General features: G+C 36.2%; 3 protein-coding genes across 3 annotated transcripts; 2 read left to right on the forward strand and 1 right to left on the reverse strand.

The window, feature by feature from the left end:
• Positions 1–1305, reverse strand: LOC120329983 (putative methyltransferase DDB_G0268948). Its single transcript, XM_078118857.1, has one exon. It carries the CDS (start codon positions 1281–1283, stop codon positions 393–395), a length of 891 nt encoding a protein of 296 aa, XP_077974983.1. The 5' UTR covers positions 1284–1305; the 3' UTR covers positions 1–392.
• Positions 1306–13819: 12514 nt separating this feature from the next.
• On the forward strand, positions 13820–14728 carry LOC144430448 (uncharacterized). Its single transcript, XM_078118382.1, has one exon. The coding sequence runs from the start codon at positions 13820–13822 to the stop codon at positions 14726–14728; it is 909 nt and encodes a 302-aa protein (XP_077974508.1).
• Positions 14729–17789: 3061 nt separating this feature from the next.
• LOC120330276 (putative MFS-type transporter C09D4.1) lies at positions 17790–20506 on the forward strand. The gene is made up of 3 exons (XM_039397161.2): positions 17790–18489; positions 18896–19557; positions 19648–20506. The coding sequence occupies exons 1-3, from the start codon at positions 18191–18193 to the stop codon at positions 20043–20045; spliced, it is 1359 nt and encodes a 452-aa protein (XP_039253095.1). The 5' UTR covers positions 17790–18190; the 3' UTR covers positions 20046–20506.
• The last annotated feature ends 174 nt before the right edge of the window (positions 20507–20680 follow it).

Here is a 20680-nt window from a genome sequence, read left to right on the forward strand (position 1 = left end):
TGGACTTATTTCAAAACAAAATTGGGTGTAGTTATATATATATATATTGTATAAATAATAAACATGCTCAGATATCGCAAAATTATGTACATATAAAACGAAACAAGATAGAGTTACACTCGTTAAAGGAAAAATAACTTTTTGGGTTGGTCTGTGGCCCCTAGTAAATATTCAAAAAACACGCAAACGGTCAGTTCATATCGGAGAAAACATTGCATTAAGAAATACTGGTTGTATATCCTGCTGAATGAATCCAATACGTCGGTGGATATGTCCAGTGCTCGAAGTGTTTAGTTTTAAATTTTATTTCATTCACATCCCACTATTATTTCTTCAATTTTTGCAAAATGTCTTCAAACTTAAACATTTTTTTCTACTGCAATTTCAATGCATCAAATTAATTTTGCGAACAAGTATATGGGATAAACCATTTCGACGTTTAAAATGATGTAGTCGTCAGAATTTACATCGTTCAAACGCAGGGATTTCCTGATGTTGTTACCAAAGTTTTCCAAAGGATCAATATTTGGTTTACCTTGTTTCATTAAAGTGATATAATCGCCAAATGTCCCAAATATGTCCTTAAGCTGGCGTAATGACAATTTCGTTTCGCAAATGATTTCTTCAAGCAAATCTTTTGTTTTGTTTTGTATTCGATCATAGATCGGCCGATTTCGGTTGAGCGCCGAAAAGTTACATGGATGAGCATCTATGTCGATCATAAATTCAGCTATGAATGGATTCAACAACACTTCAAGATGCTTGGAGTCACTCTCCGGTTTGGTCACCTCTTTAATGCTTCCAAAGTTCATTACATAAAAAGCGCAACATACACCCGGTTTCAAAATTCTTTCACATTCCTTTTCAAATAACCTTATATCAAGATAATGAATCGATGTTCCACAAGTGATGAGGTCAACTGTGTTGTCTTCTATAGGATATTTGTAACTATCAATCACCTTAAAAAAAACGTTTTTACATTTGTTCAACTTTTTTGCTTCTTTGATTTTAGCGCTGCTGATATCGACTCCAAGTATTGATTCAAAATACGGAGAAAAAGGTTGTGTTGACAATGTTCCACTTCCACATCCTACATCTAGCATTTGTTTGAACTTCCCATTTTGAGTGTTGATTAGATGCTTTTTCTTCAAATATCCTATAATTGATTCATGTACAATGTGAGGGTAGGAAGGTCGATATTTTGCATAAATTTCTGCTAAATCTTCATCTTCGTAAGCGCGAATGAGCTTGGTGTTCTCATTGTCGGTATAGGGCTCTTCCATTATAATTAATTTGCTATATTACGATGAACGCCATATCCTGAGAATATATGTTAAGTCAGGTAGCAGGTTATGGGACATACCAGTGATTTAATATTATAAGTTACTTTCGCAATAGTCTCACAGGAAAAAATATTTACGGACTAACCTCCGTATGAATTTAATGATAATTACGCGATGCCAAAACACCTCAATATAAAATATAATTAAATATAGATTTTTTGAAAAATAATTTCCTGTATTCTGTTCTAAAAAAAATTCTATAAACTTAAACAGTTTTTACTATTGGCATTTATTAAAAGCTTCTGACTACCTGACCCCAAGCAAATGGGCTATTGTTGACCTTCATCTGGTAATACACAAATTTATATGGAAGATGTCATGAATACTCAACTATGAACTTTACCTCATTCTACGAGTGATATATATCGTTACAACCTAACAAAACTTTTTCTTTGTTAATGCGCTTATTATTATTCAAACCTTTTTATTTGTAAATTTGACCAGTCGTATCCGACTTTGGAGTTGCCTCTAATTTAACACGATTTACAATTACCTTGGCCGCATTTCACGTTTAACCTATTTGCAATTTATTGTTTGTTCATCGAATGAAAGAAATAAAAAGAAACTTCCCAGACACCCTTCATGTTTTATATCAGTCATTATCACATGATCGCTTAGTCATTGTCATTACCAATTTTGAAAATAGAAATCAGAATGAAGTCACTTCCATTATTCAAATCAATCACTTTTACAAGAGTATTCAATTATTGTCAATTTTATGTTCGATGATAGAACTCAAGTCGATAGAAATATCACGACAGCCTGTGTAAAAATAAAATTTGACTAGTTGGAACATTGACGACTTGCAAGTCGAATATATAAAGAATAGACATTGGTATAGACCAAGGTGTGCAACCTTCAATACAGCAGTGATAGATACGAATAACTTGGTGCAACCACGGGTCGCACCGTAACACTAAACTTAGTCTTTCCAGTAGTTACAGAAATAAAAATAGATTCTTTTTGTTATTGATGTGAAAATATGTGCAGCTAGTTTTTGTCCCCGAATTCCTATTTCAAATTTTTTATTCAATACCAGAGCTAGCAATTCAAAATCCATTTTCCAAATGATCATCTATCAGAACCAATCGAAAAGAAGATTTGATGACCCCCATTTTAGAAAAACAAAAGCCAAAAAGTTGAGCCAAAAAGTGCCATATTTAAAGGCATGAATTATTTATAAGTTCGATAAATTAGACGTCAAACAATGACAAATATATCATTAAAAAAATTCTATCTTTGATTACATAAAAAATTACATTCGTAAATTTTTTTTTACTTTTTACTGTCGTGTTATTTCTCGCGACTTCATTCTGAGCTCTATTTTTAAACATGTAATTGGCAATGACTAAGCGATCATGTAATATTGATTGATATGAAACATGAAGGGTGTCTGGGAAGTTTCTTTTTATATCTTTCATGTGATGAACAAACAATAAATTGCAAATAAGGTTAAACGTGACAGATGGTCAAGGCGCTCATAGAACGTGCTGAATTAGAGGCAACTTCAAAGACGGATACGATTGGCCAAATTTGCAAATGAAAAAGTTCGACGCATAATAAGCAAAGAAGAAGTTTTGTTAGACTGTCATGATATCACGCGTAGGATGAGGCAAAGTCCTAAGCTGAGTATTCATGACATCTTCCATATAATTTTGCGTATTACCATATGAAGGTCATTAATAGCCATTTGCTCAGGGTTCAAGTTTTCAGAAGCTTTCAATAAATGCCAATAGTAAAAACTGTTTAGGTTTTGTAGAATTTGTTTACATCAAGGAGAACACAACAAACAAGAAAGGAAAAACAAGCAATAACCACTTAATAATTTTTGAAAAATCTGAAATTATTTATATTTTATAATAACGCGTTGTGATTCTAATGTTAGAAAGTTTTAATTAATTTTGTCGAAAAAACCTAGGCTCAAGAACGTAACGAATTATCCACTCACTTTGAAGCAGGGAGTAGCTAGATATTTCATAATTTAAAGAATTTATTTTCGTGACTGACTCTGATATTTTATTTGCTTCATGTAAAATATTTCATTAGTTGATATAGATTACGACTAACATTTAATCCTCCATTGCTCAACTCGTAATTATTGTTTTCCTGTGAGACATTACATCACTGGCATGTTCCATAACCAGCTGCCTGAATTAACATATATTTTCAGGAAATGGCTTTCATCGTAACCGTAATAGCAAAGTAATTAGAAAGGAAGAGCCCAACACAGACAATGAGAACACCAAGCTCATTCGCGCCTACGAAGATAAAGATTTAGAACAAAGTTATTCCAAATAACGACCTCTATACCCTCACATTGTACATGAATCAATTATAGGATAATTAAAGAAAAAGCATCTAATCAACACTCAAGAGGGCAAGTTCAAACAAATATTCTATAAAAGACAACACAGTTGATTTCATCCCTTGTGCAACATCGACTCGTTATCTTGATATAGAGTTATTAGAAGAATGTGGAAAATATTTGAATCCCAGTGGATGTTTTGCTTTTTATATAATGAACTTTGGAAGCATTAAAGAGGTAATCAAACCGGAAAGTAACTCCAAACATCTTGAAATAATGTTGAATCCATTCATAGCTGAATTTTTAATATACACATGATCATCCATGTAACTTTTCGGCTCTGAACAGAAATTGGCCAACCTACGATCAAATACAAAACAAAACGAAAAAATTGCTCAAAAATCATTTGCGAAACGAAAATGTCATTACGCCAGCTTGAGGACATATTTGGGACATTTGGCGATTATATCTCTTTAATGAAACAAGGTAAACCAAATATTGATCCTTTGGAAAAAATTGGTAACAACATCAGAAAAGCTCTGGGTTTGCACGATGTTTATTGTGACGAATACATCATTTTAAGTTCGAATTATTTTGCAACAATTGAAGAATTAATAGTGGGATGTAAATAATTAAAATTTGAAACTAGGCACTTCAAGCACCGGACATGTCACGTGGCGTATTATATTCATTCAGTAAGATATAGAACCAACATTTATTAATGCAATGTTTTCTCCGATAATAACTGACAGTTAGCCTGTTTTTTTATCGAATACATTGAATAGGGGCCAAGGACTAAGAAAAAGTTTTTGTCCTTTAACAGGTGTAACTGCTTTTTGTATGTAAATAAATTTGTGATATATAATTACAGCCAACTTATTTTTTAAATATTTCCATCATTTCAATTGAATATTGTATGTACTATCTAGGACACAACGCTGAGTCCTAAAACAAATATGTTCAATTTTTGTTCGCCCTCTAGTAATTTCTGTTGGATATCGATTGAATATTCATACGCATTTTCTACGCAAGATTTGTGCAGGAAAATCATTGAATCTAACAATATATCTACTGCGTTTAACGCATAGTAGCACCGAAAGACCCGGTAAATTGAACAGCATTACTATAACCAGTAATTTGCTATTGTTTATATTTTTTATTTTATCAGGTGAATATCATTTATGTCGTATTTTGGGTCACACCAATTTCTCAATTACTCCTCTGAAAATGATATTAATAAGTATTCAATTTTGTTTGCGCTTGAACTTCTGTTTGTGTATTATTATACCCCAAAATTTTATAAATCAAAGACGCTTGTACCAAAAGTATGTCTTCAGAATATGTTCCAAGTTACAACATTGGCATTAGAAACAGACTTGCATTCGTTGGGAAAAATTGTCGATCACTCACTTGGTCTCCTGCTGAAGCGGAATATCTTCTGTCAATAGTAACAATCAGTGGCGGCGCGTCAATAGGGCCAACCGGGGCAATACCCCGGTTGTTTTTTCGGTATAATAAAAAATATTCGAAAAATACCTCAATATCGGTTGCACAGACTGTTAGGCCGCGAGCCGAGGCCCTGAAAAACGCCTAGAAAGTGAGTTTCGTAGCGCACATCAGGTAACTACCTGAAAATGATTTTAAAATGTGCCTTAAAAATTTAGTAACAAATATTGCCTTGTTCCCACTTCCAAAAGTTGCACGTTTTACGGAAAAGACGCTTTTACTACAAGAAATATGTGCTACGATCTGTCCTATATTCTCTACATTTTCGGCATGGAACAATGACTTCTGCATGACGTAACAATTGAATTAAACCAGCTGTTAGCGAGCGGATGAATATTAGTTATTACTGCTCGACCTTGCGCTGAGTTGGGCATGCTTTCCATAGCCCTGTTTAGTTATTATTAGTTAAGTTATGCTAAGACGTTGTTGAAAAATGTATAAGTAAGTTATTAAACACTTGTAGATCCTTACCACGGATATGGGCCGTGAGACGAAGCCATGAAAACGCCCAGAAAATGAGTTTCGTAGCGCACATCTGGTACCGTAACTAAATAAATTCTTCAGTTTTGTGTGAAAACGAACATAATGAACGCATTACAGCTTGTTCCACAATCCTGGTGCGAAATTGAATATAAGAGGTTCCCGGAAATTCAATAACCATAAGTTCACAACACATACATAAGAACTATGCAATTCGAGAGCCCTACAGCACACAAACACAAATGTATTCCTGTAATGTTTTGCCTGACCAAAATCGGACTTCCTCAGTCAATCATAATGTATTAGGTAGATTACGAAAAATATGGCAAACATGTAACCAACAACAAAAAATACTTTAATTGTGTGACAGGAGTTGGGAGTGAGCTCGAAAGCAGCGACACCAACAACGCTGATTCACATTTGCGAATAAATTTTATGTAATAACCACAAGCAGTTTACAACAAGAACAGCATAAAAAGCTACATCCATTTTATAGAGGCTATCAAACGTATTTATTTTTAAGCAATGAAGTCACAAATTAACATCGTGAGCACGAAAACACAAATAAATCAGTTATTTCTCACTTAGAAATTTACAGCAAAAGTCAAAAAAATTAAATGAATGTACATAAAATAGTGAACAGAAATATTACAATTTACAATTAATCTTTTTTTAGTTTATGTGGTTATGTATTTGAACAAAGGCAATAATATTTCTAGAAACAGGACTACGACACTAACAAATGTCCGAAAAAACAACAAATAAATGATACTTATTAAATCAACTGTAATATCTAATTCACTTTCTTCTGAATTGTTTTCGAAATCCACTATCTCAAAAATCGACTTTTCCTCTATAAGTGTACTGTGATTTTTGCAGTCAATACAAAAACAAAAATCTGTGCAATTTAAGTTGATTTTGGCACACTTTCATAAATTATTTTGACTATTTTTCTTACACTTGCAGTTTGCCAACTCAAGAACTGATTTGAGGGCCACATGCTTCTTCAGTGAATCATTGTTGGGTGGAGAGTATAATCCTTAGGTTTGACACTTGACAGTGTTAAATAGACGTGCCCTGGTATCATTTACATTCTTCATATCCTCTTCAAATTCCTCAGCTTTATTTATTAATGCCTCGTTAACCTCAAAAGATCTTCATAGTCGAGGGAAAAAAATGAATTGAAAATCTCAATGAAGTCTCCAACATGAATTTGATGGGCAGTTCCAATTGCAGAAAAGTGCTAAAGTATTTCAATATGAATAGCCCATCTAAGCTGTTTGCAACTATTATGATTCTCATATACCTTTAAGCTTCAAGACTTCTTGTTTAATCCATTTTATAGCACTGATAGCAGCAGGGATCAGAGCCTGCGTTAGGTCGGATTGGTGGAACATTGCCGTTTTCTTTTGTAGTACAGTATCTAAAATGAGGAAGAAAATAATATTTGGAGCAGCATGAGTTTAAAAATACCCCTAAACACTAACTAATACCTTGAATACATAATGCATTTTATCTGATGTACTAAATGAGCGTATATATGCTCATTGCATGTACTACAGTCCAGCAGTGTTTGCATACCATTACTAGACTATATCTACACTAAATTTTGATATATCACAGTCTGAAATGTCCTATGACAGTATGAGTATGGACTATAGACTATATTTTAAAACATCAACTGTTTGTCTACAACTTGATTTCTCACCTCTCAATCGTTTCCAATGCTACCTTTCTTTCCACTCCGCGACTCCGGCATAACTTATCATTGCTTCCCAGGTTCTTGTCGACTCTATGAATTTAGATTTAGACCAACCGACATTAGTGAAATTGAATAATTTCTTCTCTTTCACACAATCGTGCATTACAGAAACAGCCATTCATTTATATTTCCAAATATGCTGTGGCCTATATAGTAGTATAAGTCTGCTGAATAGTCAAGAAGAGTCATTAAATTAATCATAAACATTTCATGCAAGCCAGAAAATATCGTTGTTTGTGACATATTATTCTAGGTCTAGCCTTCCTTGGTTGGAGTTACCGCTCCGTACCTATTTAACAACGTCTCATGAGCTAGTGCTCAACTAATATTGCTATTTATGGTAAGGATATACAAGTGTTTAATATCTTACCCATACTTTTCAACACCTCCTTAGAATAACTGAACTAATATTACCGGTAACTGAAAAACTATGGAAAGGCTACTCAACGCAAAAGCGAGCAGTTGTAGTACATCTGATATTCATCCGACCACTGGGGATCCACCTACAGCTGACTAACTTGACTGTTACGTCGTGCAGAAGTCTGCGTTCATTGGCCCATGATACCGGAAAAGCAGAGAAAATAGGACAGATGGTAACACATATTTATTGTAGTAAAAGCGTCTTTTCTGTAAAACGTGCAACTTTTGGAAGTGGGAACAAGGCAATATTTGTTACTAAATTTCTAAGGAACATTTTAAAATCATTTTCAGGTAGTTACCTGATGTGCGCTACGAAACTGAAAGATAAATGTCCTCGGCTCGCGGCCTATGTCTACACTAGCCATATTCTCCCGACATGGTTCATTTTTCGCTCGCAAAGCCTTCGCCGAACGTCGACGGGGCGACGCCGATTTTGCCCCGGTTGTTCATTGTATATCGTATTCTCTCTTTTATCTTCCACTCGCCGCATTTGTCTCGTTTGTTTTCTGTTTCTTTTACTAAATCATCGGGGCCGATCGGGGCTAGCCCCGAAATTATGACGACACAATGCCGACGTTTCTTACAACAACGTGTTGACATATTCGCATTCCTTCTCGTTCGTTGGTTGCTTGAAGAGTTGATAGTTTCCTCGCCTTCGTTTTTGTCGCTTGTTTCGCTATTTGAATCAGTTAGAGACCTTTGGTCCATTTGCTTTCGATTTTCCACATTCCTTTTGAGCTCCTCACTTCTTTCCGGCTTCGCATTTCTTAGCCTTAGACCTCATAATGAATAAGGTTGATGCACTACTTCGCACTCCGTTTTCGCAGCTGCCGCTGGAACAAAAATCAGAGGTACAACGTCTTGGGCCTTATCAACCAAAAAATTGTTCACTGGAACAATCCCATTACGGAGGAAAGCGTCGGCGTACATTCTGCGCAGAAACTTGGTTTAAAAAACACGAATGGTTGTGTTACAGCGAGGACAAAAATGCACTTTTTTGTTTTTATTGCCTACTTTTTGCTATCGCCCGTGACTCACGTTGGTGTAAATTTGGTTTTAGAGATCTTAAACATCTTTCCGAGCGTGCCAGGGATCATCAATCTTCTATGGAGCATCTGGACAATGCAGTAAAATACCGAACATTCAGAAATGTTAATATTGCAGCACAGTTGGATGAAGGACGCGCGGTTTCTATTCGTCGGCACAACCAAAACGTCGAGAAAAACCGCCATGTTCTCGGTCGATTGATAGATGTTTTGAAGTTGAAGTTCACGAGCTGTCCCTCCGTGGGCACGATGAACGGGCTGGCTCTTCTAATAGAGGGGTATTTTTGGATATGGTGGAATACACCGCATCCCTAGATACAGTATTGAGAGATCATCTTGATGCCGCATGTGTTTCGAAAGGGACATCTAAGGATATCCAAAATGATTTGCTCGACTCAATGTATAAAATTTATTTACAACATTTGGCTCTGGAAATTGAGAATTGCCAGTTCCTTTCGATTCAGTCTCACGAGACAACTGACATCACGTGCGTTTCCCGACTGGCTGTGATTTTTCGGTTTGTGAAAGATGGTAAACCTACCGAGAGATTTCACAGCTTTGTACCAATCGTTGATCGCACGGCTTGCGGGATATCGGCTGTACTGAAAGAAGTGTTACAGCCTTACAACGCGAAGTCAAAATTGATAGCTCAAACTTATGACGGCGCGGCAGTCATGAGTGGGTCGAAACATGGTGTTCAAGTTTATATAAAAGAAGATTTTCCTCATGCGCATTTTTTACATTGTTATGCACACCAATTTAACCTCGTTATTAAAAATATGTGTCTTGATACCCCTCTCGTCCGTATATTTTTTGCAAATGTTTCGGGGTTTTCTTCATTTTTTTCCGTTTCGCCGAAGTGCTCTGACCTCCTTCGCCAGATATGTAGCCGCCGTCTTCCAGCTTGTGCACCAACACGTTGGAACTTCCAATCACGCGTGGTGCAGGGCGTGTCCGAAATTAGGTCTGAGCTCATTGAGTGTTTCAATGGCATTCAGAGCTCTCCGGTTTGGGACGAACGCTCTGTGAGGGAGGCGGCAGGTCTAAAGCGTCTGCTAGAAGATGGTGAGTTTTCATTTTTTCTCTCTTTTTTCTCCACAATATTCTATCACGTGGATGTATTATACGGCGCATTGCAGTCAAGGCTAATGGATGGAGCGTCTGTGCAGTCGTGTATTTCAGACTTCTGCGATGCTGTATCTCGTATCCGGGAAACAATAAAATACGACGATACATGGAGTGCTTCTTTACGCCGCGGGCAAACAACGCAGCGTTTGATTTTGTCTGCAAAGGAATGCTGTGACATTCTGGTGAATCAAATAGGCGATCGTCTGCGCACTGAACACCTTGCCGCGTTCTCTTTGATGAACCCCAAAAATTTTTCAAAATTTGCACGTCAATTTCCCATCCATTTGTTGGCTACTGTCTCCAAATTTTACCCCATGATAAACGTGGGTAAATTGGAAAATGAATTGCGATGTATATACACCAATCAAACTTTTTTGGACATCACATCAACTTGCGCGCTCTATGGGTTCCTCATAGATAACACTCTAGTAACTACCTTTGCGGCGTCTGCAAAATTTCTGGACATCATTTTGACGACGCCTATTTCTTCCGCCGACGCAGAGCGAACATTCAGCACGCTGAAGCGTAAAAACGTATCTCAGAAACACAATGAAGCAAGATAGATTAAATTCCTTGGCTGTTTTATCCATTCACAGAGACGTTATTTCTGGGATGCATGACTTTAATCAGCGCGTTATTGAGCATTTTGCTTCCAAGAAACCGCGGCGTGTTGCATATATGTTCAAGCAGTAGAAGTCTAGCAGCATATATATCTATGAGTGAGCGACGCATGTCCTTATCTTTGCATTACCTTTCCTTTCTTCATAGTAACGTTTTAAACCTTATTTTAGGTTTTGTCTGCTTTCCCGAAGTTTCTGTTAATATGTCATTGTATTTATCTGGGTAAATATTGCCTTTCCTTTTGAAAGAGGTTTTAAAATAAACTATGTCTATATTTATTAATCCCTTGACTTGGACCGGTTTTAAAGACACTTTCTTATCGTTGAAAATTGTCGCTTTTGCCGATTGGTTGTTACCGATGAAATGGTTTTTATACTCATAAAATGATGGGAGAACTTACAGCGCTCATCCTGTCCCCGTAGATGGGGGTGACTTGGTCCCGCAGTAGCTTGCCCCGGTTGTCAAAATGACCACGCGCCGCCACTGGTAACAATAATATTTACAGCAGCTCCGAAGAAAGTCGTACAGAGACCGTTACCTTCAATTAGATACACGAAAGTGGTAGACATTTCCAAACATGGCATATACAATCCGTATTGGTTTCATGGCAAAATTAAAAAATCCAAACGGTGAATACGGAACGTTACGTGATGGTGCCGAGGAAGTTCTGAAGTTCACTAGATCGATGTAGGAAGGTTGATGGAGGCGACCAGTGATTTCCGCATTACATTACAATGATTGAAAATTTTGCGCAACGGATGAAAGGCCATTTAAAACATTTGATAAGGAAAACACAACGTTTGGGCAAAACGTCCATGTCAATAAATGAATAAGTTTAAATCCTCAGAAAAAGTTTTGATCGATTGAATATTGATGCATTATTGCAAGTCGATCAAATAAAGAGAATAGTTATACCAGTTCCATGAGTGCAGAAATCCATCGAAAAGAAAAGCGATACAGAAAGAAAGGTATTCATACGAGTCATACGATTGTATGAAGATAAATAATTAGCATATACCTATGCAATACATAACTAAAGTGAACTAAGAAATGTTATTCAAACGGCACGTAGTACTTTCATGGTCGCATGATTAAATTACTGATACGAAACAAACAATTTTTTATAACATTTATTTTATCAGAAATTAACTAAAAGTGAGAAAGCTGCGCTTGTGGAGTTTATAATATCGTGACTTTACTTACGTGTTAATATAGAAGTTGCCAAATTTTACGCTGTGATACTTATATATTTACCATCGAGCAACACTGCCATTGAATAACTTAAGTGGACAGTAAATAACAAGTGGACACCAGAATTTCATTTGTTTTAGCGAGGTTTGTTTGTCCAAAAGTCTTAGATTTATCTAACTGTCTGTAGCGGGCTTGCTATGATTTCATGGAGGAGGCCCAGTCTTTAAACTTAACTAAATGCCAATAAATTTGAAATTATTGGGCAGGCAACTTTTATTCTATGATTTCTCTTAATCGATGACAGCGTAAATTAAAAAAAATGTCGCATTGGAATGAATTTTTGTGATATTTTTCAAATAACTAATGTAGTAAGATCTGTAGTGATTAAATTATTAGAATCATTAAATAAAATTATTTAAAGTTTAATGCTAGTTTCTCCTCGGAGGTTACTATAGGTCGCAGACTTGGAAAACTTCTTCCAAAATTTTTTTTTAATTTCTCTCTTTTTCACGTCATGCGTCGAACGCCTGATACCCAATACGTAGCTGGCGTTGTAGCTCAAATGGCCATTGTGAAGACGCTTTTAAGGAGATCATTTCTGAAGTTATAAAACGCAATATGGTTGGCGAGTTGACCTATTCAATATGTGTAAGACATAGTAACGCCAACAAAGGCAGACATCTGTATAATGTCAGCAGTCTTACAGCGCTAACGTTACAACAGACTCCATTATTTTTTGAATATGAACAAAATATGTCACTTAAGACAGACAACTCGTCACTGCTGTAGATCGGAGTGTTATCAATATAGGCGAGTTGTCCGCATCCCGGTTTTAGTGATAATTTTTAAAAAGCTTCAATAGTTGTTACGTTCTTAAGCCCAGGTTTTGCGACGAAATTGATTAAAACTTTTTAACGTTAAAACCACAGCAATTCATTTTGAAATATAACTACATTTTGATTATTTTGAAAGTAGTTGCATGTTTCTTTCTGTCTTTCTTGTATCCAAGAAAATTCCGTGAATGTTAACAATCTTCAATTGTCTCTTATTTAAAGATTTTGAAATTCTAAACTTTAAGTAGAAGGGCTAATAATGAAATTTGTCCGCTTATGCACAAATTTATATGGAAGATGTTATGCGCCCTCAGATATGAGTTTTACCTCATTCTTCATCCGATATCGTGACAAGTAAATGTTTAAAATAAGAGCTCAAAATGAATTCCCTGAAAATATCTTGACAGTAAATTTTGTTTGTTCATCGCACGTAAGAAATGCCATCGTTGTGGCGGAGCCGGCGCTCCTGTAGTATTTGTAACAAGATGACGCCCATCCTGAACAACCCTAACCTGGTACACATACCATGTTCAGGTTGTGCGTCATCTTGGTACGAATACTTCGGACGCACCCACTTCCCAGCCATCTTTCATATCGATCACTATTACATGATCGCAAATTCATTGTCAAGTGCATGTTTAAAAATAGAGTTCAGAATGAATTCCCTGGAAATATCTGGACAGTAAAATTTGTTTGTTCATCGCACGCAAGAAATACCAACGTTGTGGAATACACTTCCCAACCATCTTTCACATTTTATATCGATCACTATTACATGATCGTCGAGTCATTGTCTAGTACATGTTTAAAAATAAGGTCAATTGTGTTGAAAAAATAGAGCTCAGAATGAATTCCCTGGAAATATCTTGACAGTAAAATTTGGTTGATCGGACAGTGATACATAATTGCAGGGCCGGTGAATAAGGTGAAACAGTCGTTTAAAGTTCAGACTACTGTAAATGCTCCACTTTTTCGTTTCATAAATTGTTGTCGGGGTTCAGATTTTGATAAATGTCGTTCGTGTAGTCTTTTCCGAAAATATCGAAAAGTTCATGTTTAGTGATAGATCTAAAGTTGCCGTGTCAGACCGCGTTCTTAAAAAAGTTTGGATCAATTATTGCAAGTCGAATATATAAAGAGGATGGTTAGACCAGTTCCATAATTGCAGAAATCCATGGAAAAGAATGGCGTCGAAATGCAGCGATAAGACTCTCATACGATTGTATGAAGATAAAGAATTAGCATATATGTATGCGATATATCGCCCCCCCCCCTACCCCACCGCGGTACGTGAAACAATTATCAAGTATTTAGAGAAAAATTGCAATGCGAAAAATAAAGAAGGAAAGTTTGAAAAAATGTTGGATGTAGGATGTGGAAGTGGAACATTGTCAACGCAAACTTTTGCATCGTTTTTTGAATCAATACTGGGGATTGATATCAGCGAAGCTAAAATTAAGGAAGCAAAAAGACTGAACAAATGTAGAAACGTTGCTTTCGAATGTATAGAAGGTTATGAATTCCCTGTGGAAAACAATAGTGTTGATCTTATTACATGCGCTTCTTCCATTCATTTTCTTGATCTAAAATTATTTGAAAAAGAATGTGAACGAATTCTAAAACCTGGCGGATGTTGTGCTGTCTATGTAATTAATTGGGGAAATATTACAGGCTTCCGCGTTGGAGGAACTGACTGGAGACTAAAGATGGTTTTGCTCTATTTGATTGTTGAAGATTTTTATATCAGTGTGAAAGCACATCCAAATAATTTTGCGGCAATTCGACGAAATCAACAAATTTATGATCAAATCCAAAATTCATCTAAAATAAAGCTTCAAGAAATAGTAAGTGGACGAGAAATGACGCTTTGTCAACTCAAAAATGTTTTCCGCACTTTGGGTGACTACGTCATTTTTATGAAACAAGAAAAGCCGGCTAAAGATCCTCTCGAGATTTTTGACCAAAACATTAGACAAGCACTCAAGCTCGGAAACGATTTATCGGATGAGAAAATATTTTTAAAATCTGAAGAGGTGTTTCCCATTTTTGTGTTTACAAAGCAAGTCACTTCCAGACCCGACAGAGTTTTATGAGCAAAATTGCATTTATTGAAGAAAATCACTAAATATATATAAATGTATACTGTCAATCTGTCATATTTCATTGTTTTAATTTCGATTGTTAGCCCAACCTAATTATTTCATGAAAAGTAACATTATCAGGCTTGTACGTGGTAATGGAATTCCCATGGGAAACGTCCCATCCCAAGCTTTTCGTAGTGTGAAGTCCAGGGATTTCGCAAGTTTTTGCTAGGCTCCCAAATACTGTTTTTGTTATTGTATATTTTCACTGTTTTTAAACTTTAAAAACGTTACTGTTCGTGATATGTTTGCTTATATATGTATAGTATAGCCCATACAATTTTGACAATAAAAGATGATTAATTGTACATGAGTAATAGAGCCTCCATGACGTTTCATTGGGGTTTCGTACCGCCAAAAAGGTTGAAAATCGCAGGTTGAAAATCGAGAAAATTTCATGTTCGAGTTGATTTAGGACATTTTTTTTAATTTTGTTTATGTAAAAAATCACATTGGGTGAAGGATTTTTTAGAAGCAACTGTATTGTAGAATATTCTGGCTTTTTTTTTTTATCTGTTCTCGATATTCACGATATATATGTAGTGAATAGATCCTTCAGTGTAAGGCAATAGAATTAGTCTATTTTCACTCAGACATTCTTACGATTTTCAGATGGTTGAATCAAAGGTTATGCTACTTCTCACATTTGTAAGAAAACAAAACGCTTCCAGATTACATACAAATATATTCCAACTTCAAACAAGTCAGCTATTCTGTACTGTATAGACAGGGTTACCATATCGTGCTTATTTCTAAGATTTGTGCTTATTTTCTAGCCCGCGTCTTATATGAGGCAACGATGTGCTAATTGCTAAGAAAGGTGCTTATTTTTGATTCGTGTACTTATTTTGTCTTAGAAATAAGTATGACATGTTCTTGTTTTGCGTACTTAACTGTGGGGTTTGCGGTGTTTTCAGTCAAACTGGGACACAGTTATAGTTGCTGCTAGTTTTTAGGGACAAACCACAATTTAGACAATGAGAAAAGGAAAAATATTAATTAATGCCCACGATACTACCATGCATAATAACTATATTCTTCAATCTTTAATAGATCCTCAGCTAGTGTTACGCAAGTCGAACTCCAGCTTTAGGTTAGTTCAACTAGTTACCACACAACAAAAAGACGCATTGCGCGGAACCAAAAGATGAAGACATTAGAATAAGGTTCGACAAACTACGGCCCGCGGTGTAGAATGATCCGGCCCGCGATTGTCACTGAAATTTAGCGACAAAACGGCGGCTGCGATTTTAACCATCATTTGATTCTATAATCTACGCTCAAGAAGCAGATAGTTGGACAAAGAGTGGACGGACCTATGGATCCTTTGTTATTATGTTGGTCTTGTTCTTTAATTTCTTCTTCCTATCGTTATGAAAAAATCGCTTTTCTTCTCAATTACTGGACCAAAATGAAATTTTTAGTGCGTAGAAATGGGATTAGTGATACCCATTTAAAAATGCTCTAATTTTGGCCTCATCCAGTGTGTTACCTGATGTCAAGGGTAATGCAACACCAAGTGTCACATTAAATATCATTCGTAAATTTTTGCATAGTAAGACGACTTGGGTCCACGAGTTGTGGCAGTGTTCACCCGCTATTCAAAATCCAACATTTCAACTTCTGATCTGTGTGAAAAATGTAATTCATCAGCCACACGTTCAGTTTTTAACTTTCTTAAAAAAATATGTGCGGTCCGCCAAGATTTGTAAAACTTGATTTTGGCCCGCGGAGCAACAAAAGGTTTCCGACCCCTACTTTAAAGTTACGTGTGGCAGTGACCCCGTGTCTTCCCTGGCTTATTGCGATTTTCATACAATCGTGTTGGAAGCGACTTCTATTAATAAATATTGGGAGTGCGAAGGAGACTCGTGTATGATTTCTTTCTCATTTTTAATCTGCGTTTTTCCCGTCGCTAAGTCCCCCCTCCAAAAAAAAAAAAAAAAAAAACTGTGTATATTATTATAATGTGCTGATTTGCTTTGCTACTATATAAGACTTGATTTAGGTTTTCGAATGAAGTCAATTATAAATATTATAATACTCAATATAACAAAGTTGTCTTCGACCAGCTACTTCATTCACAAATCATTGATGCGCGTTTGTCAAAGGTATATTGTTACTTTAGGCAGGTGCTGCTATACGACGCTATACCTGTTCACGACCTATTTTTTTAAAGGCACCATAAATGATCCGGCAGGAAATTGTGCATTTGCTAAGAGAATACGACGAACTCTGTTTATCTTAGACTTTTTGTTAACTTTAGAACTGGCTACTATCAATTTTGATTACCAAAAGTTTAAATTTTTATCACGTCATTGATTCGCAGCTTAAGTTTTTACCCGCCTGCGGTTGAACACTCGGAGTTGTTGCGTGCAATTCAACTGCAGAAAAAGATCGATAAATTTATTCCAAAGTATTCTTTGTCACATATTGTCAACCTCGAAAAAATTTCATCGCCTACAATTCAATGTTTTCTTTCACACGATGTTTGCAGCACATATATTTTAGTCACGAATATGACACATGCGATTGTCAAAGCCAATCATTCAGATGTGACATTTTATTCCACACGAAAAGCAAATAGAGCTCGACGCAAAGCCATTGTGCTTTTGCTATGCCATACAGATATATTGAATATGTTTGAAATACCCCGTAAGTGTCGAATCTTAAAATTTATATAAGAAGTGACAGGGTCTGACTTCGGGGGAGTGGAGTCGCGAGATCGTCCGCTATGAATCGCTATTGTTATGCAAATGCGCAACAAGGATGAATTTGGATTTAGACTACTATCTGGATTATATAAACTATTTTTAAAATGTATTGAAAGCAATAAGATAGATGGCATTCCTATAACCTGTTAATAACTTTGAGGTTTATTTTTAGAATTTTTGAGAGGAACGAGGAGAATAATTACGATGACGATCATTATAAATATTTGTGGTCAAATTCAATTTTAGAGTAATGAATATTCAGAAATATACCGGTAAAAGCTGGCTACATCCCAAAAAGTCCAAATGGAAGTTTTGGTTTACTGAAGGCATCTGAGAGCAACAAAACTTAAAAATACACTCACTGCGATTTGTCTATAATCTATATTATGAACACATTTAAATCCGTTGCACAGTGCTTCCCGTAGTGTTGTAGTTACTAAACCGAAGTGCAATATATAATGCTACTTTAACTTTGTTTTCAATTGTCTCATTTATCACGAAAAGCAATCCCATCACCGTGATATCTGTCGTGTCTGATTTTTATCCACTAAATCGTACTGAATTGAACCAATCTCGTGGTTAATCGAAAAAGACTTTCCTCCTCCACCTTCATACGTATCAGATTTTCCTAATAAATGTTGTTCATTAACAATTTATTTCAGAAGCATAATTCGTAAACGACATTCCCGAAGAAATCAAAATGGAGTACAAATCGTACGCCCGAAGATGGCTTTTGTTGATGATACTCTGTATCATTTCTTTCACGCAAATTTATACGACAACAGGATTTGCTATTTTACACGATGTCGTTGCAAATTATTTCTCCATCACTCCCTATCAAGCGGATATACTTACGATGGTTGGACAGCTAATTGCTTTTCCAGTAGGCATAGGCACAGCCTACTTTGCCGATATTCTATCCTTGCAAGCTTTAATGCTGGGAATGTTGATTTCACTTGAGATTGGTTCCTTAATGTGCGCAATAGGATTTAGTTCAAGGTAAACTTTTTAATAATTAATAATAAGATGTGTAGATGCATGGGTACACCATTGTTCGTGCTGGTAGGAATCATATGTAAAGTAAAAATACTAAACTTGCATATTAAAAGTGTTCAGTATAGTAGCGTTTGGGAAGCTCGCGTAGTTAACTCGACTCGATTCACCATTTATCAGAGACCCTGGTAATCTAAAGTCTAAACTCTTTTACTAATCATTGGTGAGACTAAACTTGACTTCAATTCGAAGATCGAATGGTTTGTGACTTAAGCTTATGGTTTAGGAGTTTGTACACAACACTAAATATTTAGTTTTTGGAACAAAATATGGTACCGTTCGAAACGAAAAACAGTTGAATTGCGAATTCCTAGCAGCTGTATATTCTATTTTGTGACTTATTTGTTTTTAGGGAATTATTCTACGTCACTGCTGTTGGAAGAATCATGATGTCTTCGATCATGGGCGTACTTCGCGCAACGCAAGTTGTATTAGCAGCAAATTGGTTTTTGCAAAATGAAACAGCCACTGCGTTCGCGCTGCCACAGTTTTTCATGAAATTAGCTGGAATCGCTGGTTCGCTGATCTATCCACACACTATTCCAAAAGTGCATATTACTGCAAATGGAACTGAGGAATACACTTCAACGACAATACTATTCACCGCAACAAATGGGATATTCAGTACCATCGTTTTAATTGCTCTTATAGTTGGAGCGCTTTACTGCAAAAATTATCCGCCGTCACCTCCGAGCCGATCTCAAGAACAACTTATTTTATCAACTACGGATTCGGCAAAAAATATGACGAATAATAGACGCTTGAGCGCTATATGGAACGTTGTAAATTCAAAACCATTTGTTCTTATTAGCGCGGCATTTTTCTTCGCAAGCGTTTCACTTTCATACGTGGTATATCTGATGCCTTCTTTCGTCCTCTCGTCGTTTCCTGAGTTGGATAATACTACACCTGGTTATATTTCAATTAGTAGGACAGCTGTGTCCGCTTTAAGTGCAATGGCGACGGGGAAAATCTTGGATAGATACAAAGCATTCAAGCTGACTGCATTCGTCGGTAAGTAAGCGTCGATGATTCGTTTAATTCACACAGTTTACACAATACAGTTTGAACACTTCCATCATTTATATCCTTGCTTTTTTATAGGTATTGCCGGAGTGGCGTTGTCACTGTTATGCCTTTATTATGCACATTCCTACAAACTTCTTTCTCTGATATACACTGGGTACTGCGTGGCGGCTGTCGGTCAAAGTGTATTGATTACAGCCAATGTGGAGCTTCTAGTTGAAACAACATATCCCTGTGATAAGCTGCGTATGATGTCCATATACGGCGGCATCGCTGGCCTCGGAGTGTTTCTTTGGACAAGTGCTATAAGAGCAGTAAAGGAAAAGTTTAACGTTCCCAGTGCAACAATCCTAGCGACTGCAGTTGCCACTGTATCAATGTTGCTAATTCTATCAGTGAGTCCAGATTACAAACGACTAAAGACTGACAAAACCAAATCAGAAACGCTCACCGATAGACTCAATGAAAACCATTGACGTTGCTCCTACTAGATGTGTGATAATTGAGTTTTACTCCCTCATGGATGAACAATTATTATACATTGTAAATATTACATAAAGACATTGTATATTGTAGTTCGCGATTTGGGTTTGATGCAACCATATTTCGAAACGTTTTTATAATTACTTTTGCATTCTTTTGATCGAATGTTCTTAATCTATAAATATAAGTTTAACATTCCTCACTGTTGGTAATTTTCGAACATTTCATTCCATTTCTTAAAAATTCGTAGAAATACAATTTTCCACACTTCGCGCCCTTCAAGAAAAAAATTTGAAATGTAGTTGCGATTCTCAAAGGTTCTTCTACGAATATAGTTTGTATTCATCTCGACATTTTAACCAGAGCAATTATCAGCATTCACTTACTCACCTATAATATGCAAGTACTGTAAAATGTGTATTGATTAATAAACAGAATTATAAAAATAATCTTGTGCTTATTTCATCCTTAGATTGCATGCAGTCTATGCCAATGAGCACAATGTATGACATCTAGGCCAGTGGTTTCCAGGTGCCTGTTCGCAAATCTTTTTTGCCGGTCCACGCGAAATTTCATTGTTTTTATGCCGTCTCAATAGCTTTACCTAAAACGACGTTGCATTGGTCCA

Source organism: Styela clava, chromosome 12 (genome assembly GCF_964204865.1).
Source record: "Styela clava chromosome 12, kaStyClav1.hap1.2, whole genome shotgun sequence".
Taxonomy (NCBI): Eukaryota; Metazoa; Chordata; class Ascidiacea; order Stolidobranchia; family Styelidae; genus Styela; species Styela clava.